At 37.8% G+C, this 22,434-nt stretch overlaps 1 protein-coding gene across 8 annotated transcripts in view; it reads left to right on the top strand.

Moving 5' to 3' along the window:
• Positions 1 to 22,434, top strand: part of TGH (SWAP (Suppressor-of-White-APricot)/surp domain-containing protein) — a 57,937-nt gene that overhangs the window by 20,715 nt on the left and 14,788 nt on the right. For all 8 annotated transcript variants that reach the window (XM_020671555.2, XM_020671558.2, XM_011627604.3 and 5 more), the window contains exons 9-17: positions 1,604 to 1,679; positions 1,928 to 2,014; positions 2,133 to 2,210; positions 6,467 to 6,605; positions 6,829 to 7,315; positions 7,492 to 7,773; positions 7,867 to 7,992; positions 15,760 to 15,969; positions 16,088 to 16,939. In XM_020671555.2, coding sequence (XP_020527214.2) covers positions 1,604 to 1,679; positions 1,928 to 2,014; positions 2,133 to 2,210; positions 6,467 to 6,605; positions 6,829 to 7,315; positions 7,492 to 7,773; positions 7,867 to 7,992; positions 15,760 to 15,969; positions 16,088 to 16,939 — 2,337 coding nt within the window. The remainder of the gene's footprint in view (positions 1 to 1,603; positions 1,680 to 1,927; positions 2,015 to 2,132; positions 2,211 to 6,466; positions 6,606 to 6,828; positions 7,316 to 7,491; positions 7,774 to 7,866; positions 7,993 to 15,759; positions 15,970 to 16,087; positions 16,940 to 22,434) is intronic.

The following is a 22,434-nucleotide window of genomic DNA, read 5'->3' as shown; positions in this document are numbered from 1 at the left end:
GGTAATAAGGTAGCTCTTGGGCTTAAGTTGGAAATGCTTGTGCATGCATCTAGTGTTGAGGGACCATGTTGCAATCTCTGATGCACAGATATGGCTAAGGGCATGAACACAATTCATATTTTGTTTCTTTTACATATGTGGAGACAGCACCCTTTTTTGGGGATATGTGTGTCATGGCATCCAATTCTTAGTTTATTGCGATTCTGTGGCCACTACTTGGGCTTACAAATGCAGTCAAACGATTCAGAAGTCGGTAGTCAGTATGGGTTCCCAGAGGAACTCAGGGCCTCGAAATGCTGTTGGGTGAAAAAACAAGCTGGCATATAAGGCCTACTTAACAGTTCTCTTTTGCTTTTATTATAATGATGGGATATGTTTTGTTGCATCATAGTTGCTGGGATCTCCCAACATAGTTGGCGATCCCATTCCGGAATCTTGGTTCGGCGTGCTAGGAAAGGGATTTTCACGGGATATCGTTTTTTAAAGTTTGGGATCTTGATCCCCACTATTTGGGACCCCAATTTGTACTGTTAGTAAAGAACAAGATAACGACTAAACTAATGATTTTTTAAATTTTAGAGCCAGCTAGCAACATAACTGTACTTTCAATAGACTTGCATTGCTTGCTGGCCATAAATAAAGATATCCCTACTTTAAAGAGTGTATCTATTCCTCGGGTAATAATGCTCTTCAAGTTTGGAGCGAGATCCCTAAAAGGTTAGGATCAAAATCCCAAAAGGTCGGAATCCAGATCCTTAAGAGGTTAGAATCTCAATCCCTAACATTAGGGGTCTAGCCCCCTGGCTTGTACATTGTATGGATGGTGCTCCGAACCACAAGGATCTTCTAGCATTTAACGATCCCCCACTCTTGATCCTGATCTGACTTCTGCTTCTGATTCCGACAACTATGTGCTGCATCCAAGTCCAAGCCTTCTGCATTGGTAATCTGGAAGTCCATTTTCTTTTGCCTTTCCCTTGTACGTTATTGATGCTTCTATTGTGTGGCGGTAACATGACCTTCATATCCTTATCAATTGATGGTTAGCTTTCGACACAGAAAAACAATCACAATGATCGTGACCTTCACATATGAGTGCTTCTACTTTCACAGTATAATAAATTTGCCAGCTTCTATCTGAAGGTAGCACTTGTGTAAGTCTATGGTGTTGATTGCAAAACCTTAGTTCTTCATCTCCTGTTACAATGAATTTATCTGGATATGCACTAAGTTGGGTTTTTAATACCTCAACTTCTTAATTGTAACTGAGAGCAAGAAAAATTGTGACAAGGCAGTTTGCTGAACTATTGTCATGGAAATTAAATGATTGGTAACGATCGGGACAAAGGCAGCCTGAAATACCTTCATGGATACAGACTCATCAGAAATGTAAGCTACTGTCGAGGATTTGGTTTAAACCACAAATATGCCATGTGCTCCTGTATACCTATTTCTTTGGACATTGTACTATTTGCATCTTTAAATATTTACGGCATACAACTTCAAGCAACATTGGAACCCTTACTGTATTTTTCATATGCCTGTGAGTGTTATATTTCTGTATTGTTCCTTTATGATATCTGTGAATGTTTCCACGATGCAGGAATTTGTTCGCCATCCAAAGCGTGATATCCACGGACTGGGTTATGATCCTTACAAACATGCGCCGGAATTTAGAGGTCAGGATATTGTGCTGCAAGTGTAGAATAAGTATTGATGTTTGTAAATTTGTTTGTGCTCTTTTATTTATAGCTTGAGACAAATTCTGGCAGCTGATCCTTTTCCCATTCCCATTACATTGTTAACACTTATGAGCAATAAATTTTCAATCTACTATGGGGGATAACCTCCCCCTGATTGCTCTTGTTGAGTTTCCGATGGATATATGTTTGTCTATATTTGCTAACTGGGCACATATTTTATACAGAAAGTAAAAGACTGCGTGGACGAGACACTACTAATGTAATGAGAAGTAAAGGAGCTGGTGTAACTGAGAATATTTTTGGTTCCAGAAGTAAGGTTCATGAGACGGATTGGTTGTAATACTAGATTGTAGGTGGAAATGGGATATCCTTTATGCATGCTTTAGGATGACTTGTTAGGTACTGAATCATTTTCTTCTTTTTCTCCAGGTAGAAAAATTGCCCCTGGTATTGGAATTGGAGCACTTGAGGAGCTGGATGTAGAAGATGAGGATATATATGCCTCTGGTAAGCATTTTTTTCAATAAATTGCCTCTTGTGATTGCTTCTCTGAAAAGAAACCAGAATAAATTTCTTGCAGTGACAAGAAACGACTGTGCTGTCTTAGAAATTGTCCATTTTATGTTAGTTGATATTCATAAACTACAAGTTAATGGAATTTCAAGTTGCTTCTTTTAAGTTAATTGTATTGGAGAAAAAATGTATTAACTTTAAACCTCGTAACTCCTGTTTACACCTAGATGAGCCTGTTAATGTTTCTTTAACCCCATCTACCATGTTAGCCAGCCTATTACTCTTGGTATGTGGACAACATCTGTAATTCTAATGCTTCCCCATATTTCATTGGTTCTGAAGATCCTTCACGACCTCTTTGGAGCTGACAATTTAACTACCTTCAAAGATGATACCCTCTATAGAAATTAGCAAGTCAAACTTTTTACTTAAAACTTGTATTTATTACCAATTTAACTATTTTGCGTAGCACCAGTAGCACTCTTTTTCACCCAATGGTCTCGTGTAACACGTAGGGTTGATCCATCAACTTTTTTTTTTGCCTTCGGACATGGACTCCCTTTAGTCATACCATGAAATACATTTAGTGACATTCCTAGGGGAGTGTGTTCGCTAGGTCTTGAATCTATTTAGTGAGCTGTTATTATCAGAATGGAGATCTTTCATCCATTGCCCTTCAATTAGTAGTCTCTCTGGCTCCCATGATGATGTCACCTTGGATAAAGGCCTTCTATCCTATGTCCTCTATTTCTATTCTCCTCACTTCTCTCTTGCGGTCTCTCTGTCTCTCTCTCTCTCTCTCTCTCTTCCTCATGCCACTTTCTCTCTCTCTTCTTGCTCCTCTTTCCCTCTCTTATTACTATCAAGTAATTTCCTTTTGTCTTTCTCCTCTTCTTTTCTTTGATTGATTTGCCCCTGATTGCTTTCAACCAGTGTTTTAAAAATCACCGATCCGATTTAGAATCGGGCGATCCGGATCGGATATCGGTGATATCGCTCCAAATCCAGTATCGGTAAAATCGGGCGACTCGAACTTTTATTTTTTTTAAATCCAGCTATCTGTTTACATAGGCTTTTACATATCTGCCGCCATCCTGCATGCCACGTGGCGCTGCTACCAAAAAAGTAGCCCTAACCCCATTCACCGCTGTCTTTCATGCCAGGTGGCGTTGCCACTTCACCTTCAGCATTCATGGCCCAGATAACATTTGCTTACCTTTGATTGTGGGTATCTTTTATTACACTATGTCTTCCCACATCGCTTCGATGTGGGACATTTCTGTAGCCCGTCATGAATAAGCAAGCTGGCAAATATTGTTAGCTTGTAATAAATTGTAGTGAGATGGTATATCTGCGATGGTGCACGCACGACGGTGTATGTCCATCATGAATAAAAAAGTTGTTTGTCCAATTGTGGCAAATAAATTTGACGATAAAAAAGCAAAAAATTATTAAAAATAATAATTGGGTGCCCATCACCCCTATCTTTTACCAAAAAATTTTAAATTTACTTACAAAAAAACATAAAAACTCTATTAAGCTATTATATCATTGGATTATTTCATTATATGAATAATAATTAATTAAATAGTTAATTAGGATTAAAAAATTAGTACTAGCTCATAGAATAAATAAAAATAATAATACCAATTCTAGTCTATTGGATATTAAAAAGAAATAGTTTAAATTTGTATTTCTAAATTCTATATTTCTATCCACACTAATTATTATATATTAGATTTCTTTATTTGTGAGGGTCATACCCTTGTTTTTTGAATCACATTTATTATAATATTGTAATTAATAATTATACTAATTACAATGATAACTAAGTCTTATATTTTATTTATTAATTTATTTGTTTTAATTATACAAAGATCCAGATAGAAAAACGCCTAAATAATCACCTATTTTTACAACGTAATGAAAATGCATAATGCACCACTCCTAAATTCTTTAACAAATTAAAATAACATTATTTTTAGAGATTTATAGTGATTTTTTTATACAAAAATTGCCGATTCCCGCTCTGAAGCGCCGATTCACTGATCCAGATGGAATTTTGAGGTGCCCGATCTAGGGCACCGATCCTTTTTTTAAACCATTGCTTTCAACTATTTAATCTTGTACTTCCGACCCAAATCACTTTGCCTAGTTGATCCAATTGAAGACATTGTCACCACTCATGACTTACAACACAGCTCACAACTGTAGTAATACAACGGATCGCCTAATCAACAAAGCTGAAAAATACATAGATAAAAGTACTAAGAAAGAGAATCAAGAAAACAAAATTCAAGTTTTAAATGAAGTCTATGAATTAAATAAAACAAACTAGAAAAGACCACAAAAAATATTAGGAAACTGGAAACCAATAAAAAAGTGAACTTCGTAATGTGTGTGTGCCAAGTGACATATAAAAATAATATTTAGCTTTCCAATCTAACAAAAATCACATAATATCAATCTTAAAAAACAATCCCATAATATTGTGTAACATAATATCCTTAAATTTTGGTTTTCCAATCCAAATATTCACAAAATATCAATTTAATTCAAACTATGCATAAAATATAAGCCCAAACTGGTAAACATTCAGAAAATATTGCAATTACAAACATGCAAAAATATCACAAAAGAAAAACACAAAATAAAATAAAATTAAATCATAACACAATCATCATCATCATCATCATTTTAGCGTTTTCGCAATTAATTGGGGTCAACCACATGAATCTTGGTTCTCTATTCTGCTCTATCAAATCATAATACAATATATCAAAAAATTAAAGAAATCAAACTCTAATTCAAATATTGTAACGCACTTAGCTTTTCAAAATGAAATTCGATATAGGCCTAAACCAGTAAATGTTCACAAAATATTTCAACTACAAGCATGTAAAAATATCACAAAAGAAAAACAAAAAAATAAAAGAATATCAAAATTATGACACATACAAAGAAATTCCTAACTCTAATGAAAATATTATAATGCATTAACCTTTTCAGAAATCTTTGGTTGCTAAAGTTCTCATATGTGCCCAATCCAATCTCCAAAAAGTATCAAGAAGTATATCTTTTGATTTCGTAGGTAATTGAAAATGTTGAAACTTTTTATTAATCTTGATAGAAATCTAGAAATCCTAGATTTTTAGAGTCGTTAATTCTCTAAAACACACATGGAGTTATTTGATTTTTTTAGGTTGGTGGGGGAGGGGGGAGGGGGGGGGAGGGTTGTCAAAAATGCCCTGGTCGAGGATCTATTTTTGCCCTCAGCCAGGATGCATTGAAGCACTGCCTAGGACGCAATGCCACTCCATGATGGTTGGAATGGCAACTTTATCATAGACTTATGTGGTGGTTGTTAGTTTTGATATCTGTATTATTTATGGTGGTTATATGGTGTTGAATGGAACATAATTGGTTTGTTATGTTGATATCTTTTTGAAGCTTGGGTGCTTTATTTGTGGAGTAAGTCTATCATTGAACTTTTCAAATTGAACATAAACAAGTTTGTGGAGAAAAATACTATCATCATGGTTTGTATTGCAATGCAATGATTATATATCTTTTTGAACTGGAAGTTAGAGGTTGAACCTTTTAGTTTTGCAACTAAATATTAAAATACTAGGAACTCTGAATGGTTATGTAAATGTATCCAGTAATAATTCTCCAACGGGCCATTATCTAAGGGTGTGGTTTGCATAAGGTTGCAACCTCAAACTATCAAAGTAAGGTTCACGTCCAGACTTTGTCATGAGATGCAATTTTGATGTAAAAAATTCTTAGGATGGTGTGAGAATCTATTTTTATCTCAAATTATAAAATTTTAAACTCCATAAATGGTTTAAATTAAGCAGATCTATAAACGCATGATTATTTTGAAACTGGACGGTCCAGATAATGTGTTGCAAGATTTATGATTTTTTGGACTTGAATCTCTTTTTTCTCCATATCTATCCATCTCGATGTCGAGATGATCAATTAGATGCTTGTCTAACATCAAAACAACCTTTTTCAAAGGATTTTAGAGGTGCATCTCAATTCTATATTTTTGGTGTCAACCTTATCTAATCTTTTTCCATTGTCTGATGTTCACTTACCCTATTTATTGTACTCTAGTGATTGTAAGTGATCAAATGGAGTATAATGATCCTACTTTGGGTATTTATTGATGTGCATCTATTGTTTTAGCAATTGGTTTTGCTCCACTGCCAGCCCCTCATGAGCTTATATGACTATGATTCCAGGATTTGATTTTGAAGAAACTCCTATAGAAGTTGAAGAGCCAATGAAGTCCACCAAGGAAAAGAAGCAATCTGTGAACAAGAAAGATGTTACCATTCCTGGATTCCGTCTTGCATCAGTCACAAACTTTCAACCAGAAAGGTATTCACTGATTGTAATGTTCTTCTTGAAGTCCATTCCATTTAACTGTGAGTTGTATTTACATTTTATTTGCAACACTTCAGCTTCTTTTTGTGAATGTTGTGAACTCTTTGGATTGCTCAAAATATAATTTCCTGGTCTCCAATTATGTTCATGAAGCAATTTGGTCTTTAATCTACGTCTCTGATGCTTATTTAATCTAACATCTGTAAACTATTTTCAGATTCCTGCCACCTGTTGTTCCCAGTGATTTTGAACCACATCACAAGTTTCCCGTGCAATTGGAAGGAGACCTTAACATAAGTGATGCACCCCCTCTAGAGGTTCCTCCACCTGAAGACAACGAATTGAAAAGAATGATTGATGGCATGGCCACTCTTGTTGCACGATGTGGCAGAGCATTTGAATATCTCTCCAGAGAAAGGAACGAAGGAAACCCATTATTCTCTTTCCTATGTGGGGGAGACAGCGAAGAATATTACAGAAGGAGATTATGGGAAGAACAAAGAAAACATTCTGATCAATTGAAGTTGCCCCTACAGAAAAAATCAACAACCACCCAAAAGATGTCAGCAGAAAGTCGGGGAAGACTTCTTGGTGAAAGGCCTTTGGAGAGAGGGTCTGACTCTTCAAATGTGTCTGTCCCTGCTGCTGATGTAGTTCGTATTCAGTCTATATTGTCAGATACATTCACCAAACCTGCATCTTTGGTATGCTAGCATTTCAATTTAGTTTCATTCTATTGTCTCTGGTCTCGTGTATTTCCAGTGATGGCCCTGTTTTCTAGATAAATAGCATACAGTTTTATGTTATTCATTTATTGGTTTCCCTTGTACTATCATTTATATAAAACTAATGCTTGTTCTGATTGATATTCACATCCTAGCTTGAAGTTGCTCAAACTGAAAAGCCATTTAAGAATGATCCTGCCAAGCAAGAGAGATTCGAGCAATTCCTCAAGGACAAGTATCACGGTGGCCTTCGGTCTACTAATTCTGGTGGTATGTCTGAATTGCATCGTGCTCAGGAGAGACTGGACTTTGAGGCTGCAGCTGAGACCATTGAAAAAGGTGGATTGAAGAAAGTGACAGCTGATCAGTTAACAGATTCTTCATTTAATGCTGGAACACGTTTCACCTCTGGTGGTATAGAAAAATTGGACATCCAGGTATGTATGCTGAAAGTTTGTCATTGTTTCAGTTCCCTTGTGATGCAGTTTACAGTTTTAAGCCGTGGAAAATTTCCCCTTGTGTATTAGCAGCGGCATAAACCTAATCAAGATGAGAGAACAGGAAACAGATCATGTCCTAAACGGGAAGAGTATCAGTGGAGACCTGCACCAATTTTGTGCAAGCGCTTTGATCTACTTGATCCATTTGCTGGAAAGGTTCGTCAATGCCCTTTTTGTGTAAAAACTTTGATGTTTTTATCTTTTCCTTAAACATTTAATAGTACTTTATGTGTAGCCCCCTTTGCTCCTTGTCTTCTTTCTTAATTATTGGAATAACACAGTTTCACATGGGATGAAATTCATCTTAATCTATGTTGCCTCATATGCTATCTTTCTACTTTAAGTTGAATTTGAATTGTCCTAGTTTAGCTGTGTAAGAATGTGAGATGAGTCGGTGTCATAGAATACACATCTCCCTGATGGAATCAGTGGCTCATATTTGTCGCACTTTTTTTTTTCTTGAGCTGTATATATTTTTCTTGCTCGTATTTTTGTTTCGCTATATCTCTCTTTGTTCAAAGTAGGCCGCCCCAAAGCTGCTTTTGAGTTTCTCATGATATACTTTGTAATATTGATTAATCCAGAAAAAAGAGAAAAACTTATATTGTGCTACTTATTCCTTCCATTAAAGTTATTTTAGGTTAATATGAGAGAATTAACTGCGAGTTTACTTACAACAATTTCCACAAACAACAATGAGACTTTTGAAGGATAGCTCTTATGTTTTTTCTTTCCATCCCTGTAGATTAGGATTAAATTCTAATTTGTATAAACTTGTTATGATATAGAGGCTTAGTGTTTTGAACGTTTAATACTTGTAAAGAGGTGGATGTGATTCAGTCTTCTTCAATTTGAGTAAATATATCATATTGGCATTACGACAAAATAGAACACATGGGAAGTTTGTGTAAATCACAAGAAAATATAGAAAACTACACTGCGGGGGCATGTTGTTCCCAGACTAACTAGTTTAAACATCTTAGATATCCAGGAGGCGATTGAGAGACTTCCAATCATCATAGATCTGCCATGGTAGGATGAGCAACCATCTTACTTGTATAAAACATAGTTATCAAGATTGGACTAGAGCAACTATTCAGACTGTCAACTGATACCTTGGTCCATTCTGGTCCTTACGAAAATTGCTTTTGGTTTAAAACACAATATTTGACCGGTTTTTGTTGGTTAGATAGTCAACTACCTATTAAAACGACTGAAGAATGTGGGGCATTATTTGTAATATATTTAAGATTTTTAAACCAATGTTCCTATTTTTCTTTTTCTTGTGTTTTTTCCTCAATTATGGTAAAACTGTTGTAAGTTGGTTTTCACTAGACTAGACCTCCACCGGTGGCCGATCCAATCCTAATAACATTGGTATAAAAGGTTCTTAATGAACTCCACAACTATTCTAAACATGTTTGATGCAGATAAAAAACGGGTTGATTCAAATTCTTATTTTATTTTTTATGTTTTTAGTTTTTAGAGATGTGGGTAGACCCTTATTTTATTTATTTATTTAGGGTTAATTGTTTGAAATAAATTTAGTCTAGGTTTTTAATTTAGTAGATAAAGTCCGTCTTCTTGGATTGATTCTGTTTATTTTTTTTGGCAAGTTTTATGATAATAAGAGTCCATTTTCTTTAGGAAAGATAAGTCTTTCTTTAGGTCCATTTTTCTTTCTTTATTTATAAGTTTTTTTTAGGAAGGTATGATATGTCTTATAGTAAAAGAGTCTGTGGGTTTTTAGCTCTTTTGGATAGGAGAGTAACAGTTTTTTTTTTTTTTTTGATAAGGTTAGGAGAGTAATGGTTATAGGAAAGGAAGGTTATCTTTAGTATTTTTAGACGTACAGTTTGTTTACTATTTTAAATCAATTGTTATCTTCGATAAGGGAATGGGATTGACAGCCATCTATTAAGGAAGGAGGAATACATTTTTGGAAGCTTGCATCAATAGAAGATAAAGAGCGCTTTTATAAGGGGTGAAGATAGAGTTTGCTTTAATAGTAAGCTCATCTTTTAGAAAAACATTAATGTGACTAGTCGGTAAGGAAAGTTGGAAAATGGTCTTTAAAAAGGGAAGAGCTCATTGTAAAGAGATGATTATTTGGTGAATAAAAAATTATTGATCTTTACAGATCGTGTAGAGAGAGAGAGAGAGAGTGGCCCTTTATGGTATTTTCTTCCCTCTTTGCTTATGGGCTCGTAGCGGATGACTTGGTTCTATGTGTTTGTTCCTTTCGCTTGCGATTTTCTTCTCGATTTTTATTTCTCTCTAAAATGCGGTTGGGTGTTATTCACCGGTAATTTTATATTGCGTCAGATGGTATCAAAGCATAGTTGATTCTTGTGGGTCGTGGTGTTTTCCGATAGGCATCATGGCTTGTGGACAAGGTCTATGGCTGGGTATCGGAACTCAATCCATCCGACAAGAATGAAACCGCTGAGCTCTCTGAGAGATAGAGAACAAAATTTTGAGAAGGCAAGTACAGGAGCTGAACTTGTGCTTGGCGCAAAATCTAGCCCTGACCCACCATGATGCAGTAGTGAGTTGGACGCTATTTTCGAGAACTCGTTCCATGCCAACACTCTGTATCGGGAGCCTCATGGTTGGGATAGTGATCGAGTTCCTCATGGTCGGCAGTGTGAGCAACTTGGAGAACCAGTCAATGCCAATCTCCCCCATGCACTTCGAAACTATTGGAATTATGGCCTTTCAAGTCTTTTTTGTGCAATACCAGCACTGTTCAGAGTCACAGTGGTAGTGACCGAGAACATAGTCGCTACCAAAATCTTTGCATACAAGGATTTGGATAACCTGAATAACCCCAATTGAATGAGGCAAAGTTCTTGGACCATATTGTGAACCGAGAGGATTGAGGGTTTCCTCTAGTCAAGGTTGGTATGTTTGTGTTTGTCTCATGTCGTGAGCCAGGGCTTGGAGATCAGTGGATGCTGGATTGTTTGAGATATTTTGTGTATAAACCCTATGTGAGCTAAGTTGGGCTCTTAGTTGCTCACAGCGTGTGCACAAACAGTCACATTTTGGGAAGCCGTTCTAATAAGGTAAGATCCACCTATCAGAATTGTGCACGTGCTGAGAGAGGACCCCTGCATCCGCAAGAGTTCACGTCCTTAGGAGGATTATGTAATCCACTGAACACCCTGGAGACCAACCACCTATTGGTTAGCTTTGACAGGTTCACTCATATCCTGACTTAAGTCTGTGACTTATAGGGGTGGTCCGAGAAATTGGATTGGGCTTGCAGGTCTAGCCCACTGGAGTAGCATGTAGCCCAACCTCTTGTGGGATCCTAATTTGCCATCTGGATTTATAAGAAGAGCAAGACTATGATATTTTAATGAAAAATGATTAAAATTGATTTATCATGATTTTAGATAATTTTTAAAAAAATTATAGTGAAGAAAAATGTTTAATTAAATGTGTTGAATGTTAATTCTACGTGAGAACGCCCACATGTGTGGCGTGTGCCAGAAATGGCCAATGTGTGCATACGTGCAAAGCTCAAGACTGTCACGATTGCCCTCTTGGCATGAGGTGATAGGCCTATCCTTGACGTGAAGACCTTGTTTGGTTGTTACATATAATCTTGATATGTGTAGTGCTTTGTGGCACATGTGTGGGACACATGTGGTGGAATGTGTTTATACATGTGTATATGTAGGGTTTTCATATTTTTCGTAAAATTATTAATCTTGTAATTTGGTGATTTGAGGACCTTTGGATTTTCAAAATAAGGAGTTGTGATTGGTGGTAAGAGGATAAGGGGAACACACCATGACATACGATGATGTAATGTCCCCCCATGATTATGATACTCTATTAGGTTAAGTGGAGTGCAAGTTGGGAATCAAGGGGGGCGCAGAAACACCGGGGGGGTTGGGAATCAGAAACTTGAGAAAACACAACATAGCCCTTTTAGGGAAATGGTGGTGGCGTTGGCCACCCAATCTGATTCTCTATGGGTACAAGTTCTTCGGAATAAGTACCATGTCCCGGCCCCTTCGTGGATCCTAGACAACAGATCTTGGTTCAATGCTTCAGGGGTGTGGAGGTGTCTTACGACTTCCCTTTATTCTTTCAGGACACACTTAAGATTCTGTCCTAGAGAGGGAACTAGAGTGAGGTTTTGGACAGATTTATGGTTAGGGGATGCCCCCTTAAAGGATTCCCATCCCATACTGTTCTCTGTTGCGAGGAATAGAGAAGCAACAATTGATCACGAGTTCAAACTTGAATGTGGTAGGAGATGTTGGAACCTCTCTTTTAGAAGGAACCTTTCTGAGGACGAATCTCTTCAATTTCTCTCTCTCTCGTCACTGCTCTTCAACACCTTCATCCCTATCCAAGGGAGGGACAAGTTGGTGTGGTCCCTTGCCCCCTTTGGGGATTTCAATGTTACTTCCTTCTACAAAAGCCTCATGCAACCCCCCACTTTCCCCCTCAATCCTACTTCGACACTCGCACTAGTCTGGAAGACCATTGCTACCCCAAAGGTGCAAACCTTTAACTGGATTGCAGGATCAAACAGGGCACTCATAGTGGATCAACTTCAAAGGAAAGGTATCCCTATTCCCAATAGGTGTGCCATGTGTTTGAACCAAGAGGAATCCAATAACCACTTCTTCCTACATTGTAAAGTGGCCCATGAGCTTTGGAGCCTACTCCTTCAACAGTTTCGGGTGCTTTGGGTCTTACCCCCGACGGTAAAAGATCTTTTCCCGTTAAATTTGGCTGCGCACTGGACGAAAGCAGGTAGAATCCTTTGGAAAGCTACTGTGGTAGCAACAATTTGGAATGAAAGAAACGACTGTATCTTTCGGGGAGAGTCCATCTCTGCTCCTCTGTTATTCTTGAAAGTTACGTTCTTGGTAACATTCTGGGTGGCTAACAACCCCTGGTTCAAAGGCATTCTTAGGGACTCCTTCAGCCAGAATTGGGAGCAGATTTTATTCCATAACCCAAAGAAAACCAAAGTTAATCCTGTTTAGACGGCTCCTCCCCAAGGAACTATCGAACTCATTTTTGACGGCTGCTCTTTAGAGAACCTTGGTCATGCGGGGGTAGGAGGGGTCTTTAGAGATCATCTTCAAAACGCCCTCTTCTCGTTCTTTGAATACATTGGGGTCCATGATTCGCAGTTCGCAGAATCTATGACTCTCCTTAGAGGCATTCAAAGCTTCGATTGGTCTTGAGGACAATCTCTCTTTGTGGAGGGTGATGCCAAGAACATTATTTCTTGGGCTTCGAAGACAACTCCTCCCCCTTGGTACCTCTTACCCATTTTTGATGAAATCGAATACCTCTGCAGGGATACACAAATCTTATGGATGCTTATCTCAAGGACGTCGAACGGGTTCACCGATTTACTAGCTAAGGACGGAGCCAGGGCCTGCAGAAGATTAGTTTTGTTATGGGCTTTATGCTTAGCTCAAAGGGACTGTGCGTTTTTTTTGCTTCTCTTCCTTGCCCCCTTTGTATCGTTTTTGTACACTTACACTTTACTTTGTAAGGGGAATTCTTATAACCCCATTTTGATTACAGTCTATTGACACGTTTTCATCAGGAGTCCTAGGTTTTAGGCACTCCTGGATTGCCTTTTCTTCTCGTGTATCGATCCATCTTTATCAATACAAATGTTAACAGTTATAAAAAAAAAACCCAATAGGTTTCGATATTCAATTGGAATTATGATTCCAAGATGATCTCATCTTTGATGAAGGTCCTATATTTGATGAAAAGAAAGATGAAAGTGCATCTTTGATGAAGATCCTATATTTGATGAAGAGCAAGATCAAAGGAGAGAAGTTATCCTAGCAACAAGGATATCTAATTTTCTTATCAAAGGAAAGGTGGAGACTCAAGGTGTTGACTTGAACCTAGAGGAGATCGAGCCTTTGGAGATGCATGACAAAGAAATAGAAGCATACCTTATGTGCTCTAAGGTGAAGTTTGAGCAATTTCAGCAAGTTTATGTGACTGAAAATCAAAATACAATGACCCTTTCCTCGAGGGCTTATCAGTTTCAGTTCACAATCACTGTGTTTTGATCAGTGCAATAACCCACAGGTCGCAGAATCGTGTTTTCAATATTCAGGTTGAAGAAGGTGGTGGGATTGATACAAGTTTCATCTTACCGCATTTTAAAACTCGAGGACGAGTTCTCTCCAACCAAGGGAGAGTGATGTAGATAAAAGATGGGTTGATTCAAAATTTAATTTAATTTTTTAGAGATGTGGGTAGACTTTTATTATTTATTCATCTTACCGCATTCTTCGAAATAAATTTTGTCTAAGTTTTTAATTTAATAGATAGAGTCTGTCTACTTGAATTGAGTCTGTTTAATTTTTTTAGCAAGTTTTATGATAAGAAGAGTCCATTTTCTTTGGGAAAGATAGGTCTTTCTTTTGGTTCATTTTCTTTCTTTATTTATGAGTTTTTTAGGAAGGTATGATATGTCCTATAAAAAAAGAGTCTGTGGGTTTTTAGTTCTTTTGGATAGGAGAGTCTGTGGGTGTTATTCGCCGGTAATTCACATTTGGTTTTATTTATTTATTTGTGTATTCTAGTTCCCAATCATCAAAATATGGGGACTGAACCAGCCATTTTTTTAATTCACCAATGATAATATTTGTTTAAAACTATTATGCGTATCAAGTTAGAGTCAATACCATACATACAATGTATAGCCAGGTTTGGGAAGTATATTCCTTTGTGAAGCACTTGAGAAACGTGTTTAACTATTGGTTTCAAACAAATTGAATTTACAAGGGAAAATTACAAAAAGCCCCCGAGACCACACTTTCTATACAACTTACCCCCAACCTAACTTTTCTAACTTTTTGCCCAAAACAAATTTTCTGTGCAAATACCCCCTCCCCCCCCCCCCCTAAGGGAAAAAGTTCATTTTTTTAGACGGAAATGCCCTTCTCATACACAAAAATTATTTTGGCCAGATTTGACGTTGACTTTTGGACCCCAGTAGCACATTGCCAGAGCGCACCATCACATTGCCTGAGCGCACAAGTGCCGGACCGCCCTAAGACAACTACCGGACGGAAACTAAGTACTGTCGGACCGCACTTTACACAGTGCCAGAGTCCTAGTACCGGACCGCACTTACACAGTGCCGGAGCCCCTATTTTGGTGAGATAGAAGAGAGAGAGGAGTGGGTAAGGTAAAAGTAAAGGAGGGTAGTTTAGGCATTTTTTATTTTATTTTTGGTTGGGAAGGTATTTGCATAGAATGTGTATTTTGGAAAAAAAGTGAAAGAAAAAGTTAGGTTGTGGGTAAGTTGTATAGAAAGTGTAGTCTTGGGGTTTTTTTGTAATTTTTCCAATTTACAATGTATGAGTTTATTTATTTTAAGAGTCAGTGAACAGTGCCTCTTAGTTAAGAACAAAATAACTTTAGCTTGAATGATTGATTGGTTTCTATTTATTGAATTGAAAGAGGAGTTTTAATTGTTTTCTCCATTAGACCTGTTGTGTCTCCTGTTGATGGATATTAGAGGTGACCTTTCCTCATTCCATCTGCCATTAGTATATGACAGAAAGGACAAGAACATAAGCAATTAATAGCTCATGAATAGGATTTTTCTTCCTTGAAGAAGAACAAATTGATTGCTATAAGAAATTTGGTAAGATAAATCATTAATAATTTGCCTTTCTTATACCCCTCTTTTACTGTTTTCCATAAGTATGATTTGTATTGAAATTTGTTATGGCTATTGGTCTTTATTCCTTCCATGGCATATGTATATGTGCATAGATAGATGATGAATGAGAATGTTTCCTTTTATCATTTTTCTTGCCTATTGATGTTCTTGCTTGTCACATCAATTTATGTATAAGACTTCTTTACCATGCATTTCCTTTATCATTTTTCTTGTGTATGCAGCCACCTCCCTTGCCCAGAATAAGAAGCAAAATGGACTCATTCATCTTAATATCTCATCCTGTCCATGACATAAAAGATACAGCACCTGCTGCTAGTAAAAATCCACCTTCTGAAATTCTGCCAGAATTCTCTGAAACTAATGAGCCAGCCCAGGAGACAGCTCCTGAACCCAATGTTTCAACTGTACAAAAGCCTGTTGATCTGTATAAGGTACTCTTCCAGAGGATTGCCTTCAATTGCTGCAATTGGTGTTTGTCATCATGTATGTAGCTTAAGCTTGAGTACTATCATGTTAACTGCTCAAATTGGGTTCCGCTTTTTGATGCAGGCTATATTCTCTGATGATTCAGATGATGAAAACAATGACTCCAGTGTCAGTCAAATTGATAGTAAGAAGACAGAAGTAGTTAATACCACTCTGAATCGGTTAATTGCAGGAGATTTTCTGGAGTCCTTGGGCAAAGAGCTTGGCTTGGAAGTTCCCCGTGGTTCATTTGACTCCATGCCAAACAACAATGTAGTGGCTTCTGGAAAAGAACACAAAGGTCTGGCTGATGTTCGGAGTTTATCAGAGCATGATGGATCTATGAGACCTGGCAGTAAAATTACACCATCAGCCACTATGGAAATTGTGAAACAGCAGGAAAATGTTGCAGGAATCAGAACAGTCACATCTTCCGGTGATATATGTGAACTACAACCTCCCACGATTTCTCAGTCAAGTAAGAGTCATGCCATTGAGAGTGGAAACTCCAGAGATATGAATCTGAATAAGTCTTTGGACTGTGACAAATCCTCTTGTAAGTTTTTCGAGCACTTCATTTTCAAAAGTGAAAAAGAGAAAAGGAAAACAAGAGATAATAAGAGTCGAGGTCATAAACGCCATGGGCAAAGAAGTTGTACATCTGACACTGACTCCTCAGATTGTGAAGACCAAAGAGATCAATCAAGTTCCGAAACAAAGAGGGAAAAAAAAGGCCATGGCAAGAGAAGAAAGCATTCAAAGAACCGGAAGAAGAGAAGAAAAACATCACGTAGTAGCTCTCCTAGTTCTGATGCCGAATGGGTGCACACAGAATACAAACGTGACAAAATAAGTGGGAGGCAAGGCACGGAAATAATTTCTTCTCCATCTGATCGTCACTCGAAGTATTATCATGACGATCAACACAAGGAAAGGGTATGTTCTTTCCTTTGAGATATTCTAGATAGGCCTCTTTTGTGAAAGAGGTGTACATGCTTAAATTATTATCATGCTTCTTTTTCCATATATAGATAATTCCATGAAGTTACGAGCTTTCCTTTTTACTTTGGTTTACTGGTTTCGTGATTTGCTTATTATAGTAAAGCTAATTTATCCTGTTTGATCAGCTTCACTAAAGTTCCCTAAGGCCTATAATTACTATCTTTAGCAAAGATTCCTAGTTCTGCAGATTGTCTGTGTGAATTTCCCCCTATTTTGGTACAATTATGAAATAGTTCCTTTGCTTCTGGAGTTCCAGTTCTTCTGGACATATCTTCTAAATCATTTGTTCAAATTTGAGCATACCAATTTTTTTTTTTAAATTAATGTATCCATAAATTTCCCATAGAACCCGAATTCATTGTTAACTTTTACAGAGGACAAATATTTGCCAGGTTTGGGTATGGTTACTTGTACTGGTACTGGTTTGCATACTGAAATGAATTGGTGCATTTCTACTAAGCATTTTTAGAAATAATACCCATGATTCATTGTTATGGATTCCTTATTGGGTTTTCATAAGTTCTCTTACAATTTATGATTAAGGTAGTCCATACCATGAATCTGAAACATTTGTGCATGCATATAGTTATAAAAAATTTAATTCTATGAAGTCAAGAAACATTATTATTATAACAATGGGTTCTACTTTTGGTTGGTATTTGTTCCTTTGATATTGATATGACTTTTAGGAAGGGTGCTTGACATTTTTTATAACCGATATGCAAAACTTGTAGTCATGGCATGAGGGCTCTTACCCAAACATTAGCCAACTATGAGAAGAAGCCCATTATTTTCTTGTAGCTAACTATGAGAAGTGGAACTAGGAGATGCTGGAGATGAGTCACCTCTGGCTTAGTCACAATAGGATAAGATTGAAGGGAAGTAGACTAAGCTACACTGTTATGATTCTCTGTGATGTAAATGTAAAAGGTTTTTACTTGGGTTGACATGTACAAAAGAAAGAGAAATTCTTTTCATGAAATTCACTTATGAATTTATTGGCTTTCATTTTCGCTTACCGTCATAGACAAACCTCTTCTATGGGCAGCATAGACATGGCTGTCCATGTAACTGTCCCCTCTTTTCTCTGAGAGGGCTTTCTTGCCAATTTCAACTGACTTCAAAGCCCTGATCTTATGCAAAGATGGTCTTCAAAGCAGCCGATAAGTGCTTCCATTCCTAGACCTCTGCAATTAGAGAAAATGATCGTAATGAGATTGTGATTCGCTGGAATGAATATCCAATATTTCAATCTCAATCATTAGATTTCTTCATTAGTCTGTCTCCCCCAACAAACAAAAGACATTCATGTGAGCCTGTTAGTGCTTTACAGTTCTGCTCAATGTGTCCCATTCTTCAGTCATTTAGAAGCATAACTTTTTTGTTAGTACCTTGTTATTTTTAGCTTTTTCTTTTTTTCTTCTTGATGTCCAGAATATTCATCTGTATTGAAAAAGTATGGTCCCATGAAATAAATTTGCTTTTTGTGACCGTATGACCATAGTGTTTTTTTCCCCCCCCTCCCCTTATTTTTGGATGAAAAATGGACTTATTTTATAGGATCTATGAAACATATATATTTTTTGGCTACCAGTACCATACAAAAATGAGACTGCTGCAAAGAGATTATACACTTGCATCCCAAACATAGCCGGGAGGGGGAAAACAGAGAAAATGGCTAAGAGGAGGAAGAGTGAAGAACAGGGAGAAATTGGGGAAGAGGAAAAATGGGAGAGGAGAGTGGAAAGAGGAGAAAAAATGGGGGTGGTCGTTTGTTTCCTTTTTTCTTTTCTTTTTATTTTTATTTTTCTGGGCCGGGGGTTGGCAGGTGGGTTTGTGTGTCCGATGGATCTTGTGCTATCAGTAGTTTGAAGAAAGCATTACAAAGTTTTGCACCAAGGAGCTTTCTTTTGCTAGGTTATCTGCTTCAGTGTTGGCCTCTCTACAAGAGCGGTTGAATCCAATTAGGAGGGGCCTGATGATTTCAAACACTTGGTCACAAATAAGTTCTACACTCCACAGGCATGGAGCCACCTTTGAGGCTCATGCAATCGCCTTTGACAATGAGGCTGGGGATTTTGAGACCCTCCAATAGGGGGCGTGCTTTGGCCAACATGGAATTGGGCATGCCAATTGAACGTGAAAAGGACAGTACTAGATCATGCGAGCAGTCTCTAAACAGTCTCCTGACCCAAGCTGGGCCAGGGGTTATCCAAGGAACAGCTGTCAAAGTTCTATTTGATGGTTCCATTAGGCAGCAGGACCTAGATATTGGATCCCATGATCGATGTGGCTAATGGCTTTCCAATTTTTCAAGAAGTAACTCTTAGAGAATGTACGAAGCTTCGATCTTTCCAAGATCATTGCTTTGCTTTCAAAGATCTGAGAATTCTGCTCAAGCCAGATGGCCACAGGGTGGACAGTAGAGTGGATCTCCACAGGAACAGACCCGAGGATGGGTATGGGGGCAAAACGTAAGCGCAAACAGTAGTTCTATTGTATGCGGCCATACCCAGCTTCAGTCAAATTTCTGTATGGTTGTCCACTGCCTGGAAGCAACTTGGCGGTGTATGAGCACGTAGTCAGTCAATTGTCTCTTCTGCCTTGAAGCATCTAACACACTGATCAGTGGGTTCAACAACCAACCCACTCTCTCTCTCTGTTGCTGGTTCCTTGTTAGCACCTTCTGAGAGAGGACCAGCCAGTTGAAGGTCTGAATCTTCAGGGGGCAGGGCTGAACCACGCCTTGCTAGCAATGACATCCACATAGGGCTGGATAGAAAGAGCCCTTCAAGAAAATCATGAGGCTGTTGGGGTCCAAACCATGTGGTCACTGCTAGACCGCAGACTATACTGGGATGGAAGGATATCCAACAAGCTTATTAGGTCCCTTATCTCTAGATCCTAGAGTTGAATTTGATTCCCTGGCCCATACATCCTTCTAGAGTCTTATTGTGTCTCTCGTCTTAAGCCCAAATTGAACATTCCCAATGAATTCTTGATATGCTAAAACAGTGGCCTTCTAAGCCTCTGAAGCATTGGTGTTGGATATTCCTCTAAAAGCCACCTGAGATACCCCTTCCATATTTGTTAAGGATGACTTGCTGTTATAGGTGTCCATGTTTGTTGGAAAACCTCCATGATTTACCTAAGGGAGCAGTGCTACAAACTGAGCAGTTCTATGAACTCTTCAAGGTTCTGAATGTCCAGGTTACCATTCTTCTTTGGCAAGCACACAGTGTCCACTTGATCAAGTGGAACTTGTGGGAACCTCCTGACCATGGCCACGAGAGGCTTCTCATTAGTTTCTAGAGCCAATTAACAATAGAAATTAACATCCTAATGACTGCCGTTTGGAAGGCCAGGATATTAGCAAGGCTGGTCCTGATGAGGGTAATACTACTACCCAGTGAGAGGTAGTAGCTAACTTCCAAGTGGCCTGCATTCGTTCAAATCACTCAACTATGGGGTCCCAAAGGGCTTTGCACAACTTCATGATGCATAGTGGAAGGCTCAAATATTTGCTCCAGTATTTAAAAAATAGCAATCCGAATTGGAATAGCGTGATCTAGATTAGGTTCAATAGATAACAGACAATTCTGAAGTTGGATCAACGATTCTTGTGTATTTTTTTCAAAGTCGTTATTTTCAGCCTCAAATCTTTTTTCTTCAATTTCTCGTTCTTAGTCTAATTTCTATCAAATTTGTCTCAAATTTTCACTAAAAATGGCTATTAGTTTGTTTTTGATCAAATTTGTCTCACTTTCATAGTTTGAGACTGATCTACAATAGCCCAAAACAAAATTTCATGGACCAGTTTATCGAAATCACAAGATCAAAACTTGGGGCTTTTCCCCCTTAATGAACGCTGTCCTGCATCTTTCTAGCATTCTCTTGTTTTTTATTGATTTTTCTCAAATTGTTACATTTTGACCTTCTATCATTGCTGTACCAGATCCTTACAAAAACTTTTAGGATCAGAACCCTAGCCACCGAATCAGAAAATTGAAATTTGGGCCTTTCCTTCTTTTCAGTCCTGATCCACCATTCTTTTTTTATTTTTTTTTCTTTTTGGGTAAGTCGGTTGGGGTTAGGGCCTCCTACCCGTTTTCATTAAAAAAAATAGAAAGCTACATGCAAATCATAATACAACCCTCTCATAGGGCACTGAGCAGCATCGTAAGAAAGCAAATTAATTACAAAATCTGGTGGACGGGCTCTCTAAACTGTGGCATCTGTTAAGGAAACATCCCTTTCAGTGTGGGAGTCCGCAACCGAGTTAGCCTCCTGGTACACATGCGAAATAGTCCATCGGGAGCTGATGAAGCTAAATTATAGAGGCAATTTGCAGCAAGAGTATGAAATCTCCATGGAAGTTTATATCAACCATGTACTGTCTCAACAAGGATTTTGAAGTCACTAAGCAATAAGAAAGACAAGATCCAATAAATAGTAGAAGCACTAAGCACTAACCTGAGGAGCTGCAAACAACCAGCAAAGGATAGGGATAAGGCTTGCTAGGATCCAATTTTCCCAATTATTTTACCAATAAGGCTGTGGCAATGAGAGTGTTTAAGACAACCCTGAAATAAAGGAAGCCTGAAGTACTTAGTTGTTAGGGATCCTTCGCCAAATTTCAGAATATCTATAATCCTAGATTTCATGCCTTTGCCACTTTAATGGATAATATTTTGCTCTTGGTCTCATTTAGATGTTGACATGTGACCCTACAAAAAGATTCCATAATATTTTTAATGCATTAGCCGACCAAACAAAACCGTCCCAAAAAGTAAGAGCATCATCAACATAAAGTAAATGAGAAACACCTAGATCACACCTTGAAGGTAAAGCCTTGGGGAGAAGGCCATTACTAGTAGCTATGTCTAGCTGACAAATCAAAAAATCTACAAAAAGATAGGTGATAGATGGTCACCCTGGTGCTAGCCTCTCTTTCCTTAGAAAATGCCTTTGGAGAACCGTTATGGATGATCGAGAAACAAGGGGTGGCAATGCAATGGTGGACCCACGAAACAAAATCTGAGGGAAATCCAGTGTCTATTCAAATAAAACTTCAACATACTCTATCATATGTGTTACTTAGATTGATTTTGAGGCACTTCTTAGGTCATGTGGCGGACTAGTGGCATAAGGAAATCATTTTGTTAGTCATTAATACATTATTCGTAAGTAATTTTCCTTTGAGAAAAGCTGCCTGGCATGGGTGGACGAGATCATGTAAAACCCTCCTAAGTCTGTTTGTAATGATTTTACTGATAATTTCGTAGAAGACATTGCATAACTCAATCAACATGAAATCCTTCATGATACTTGGAGCTTTAACCTTCGGAATTAAACATGTAAAAGCCAAATTTTCCTTCAAGGAATTTCTCTTCTTTGAAAAAATCAGTGAGAGCAAGAAAGAAAGCCTT

The sequence above is a fragment of the Amborella trichopoda genome, chromosome 7 (genome assembly GCF_054954075.1).
Source record: "Amborella trichopoda isolate Santa Cruz 75 chromosome 7, AtrichopodaSantaCruz75HAP2 v2.0, whole genome shotgun sequence".
In the NCBI taxonomy this organism is placed as follows: Eukaryota; Viridiplantae; Streptophyta; class Magnoliopsida; order Amborellales; family Amborellaceae; genus Amborella; species Amborella trichopoda.
The sequence above is the reverse complement of the archived record's forward strand: the minus strand, read 5'-3'. Positions and strand labels throughout refer to the sequence as shown.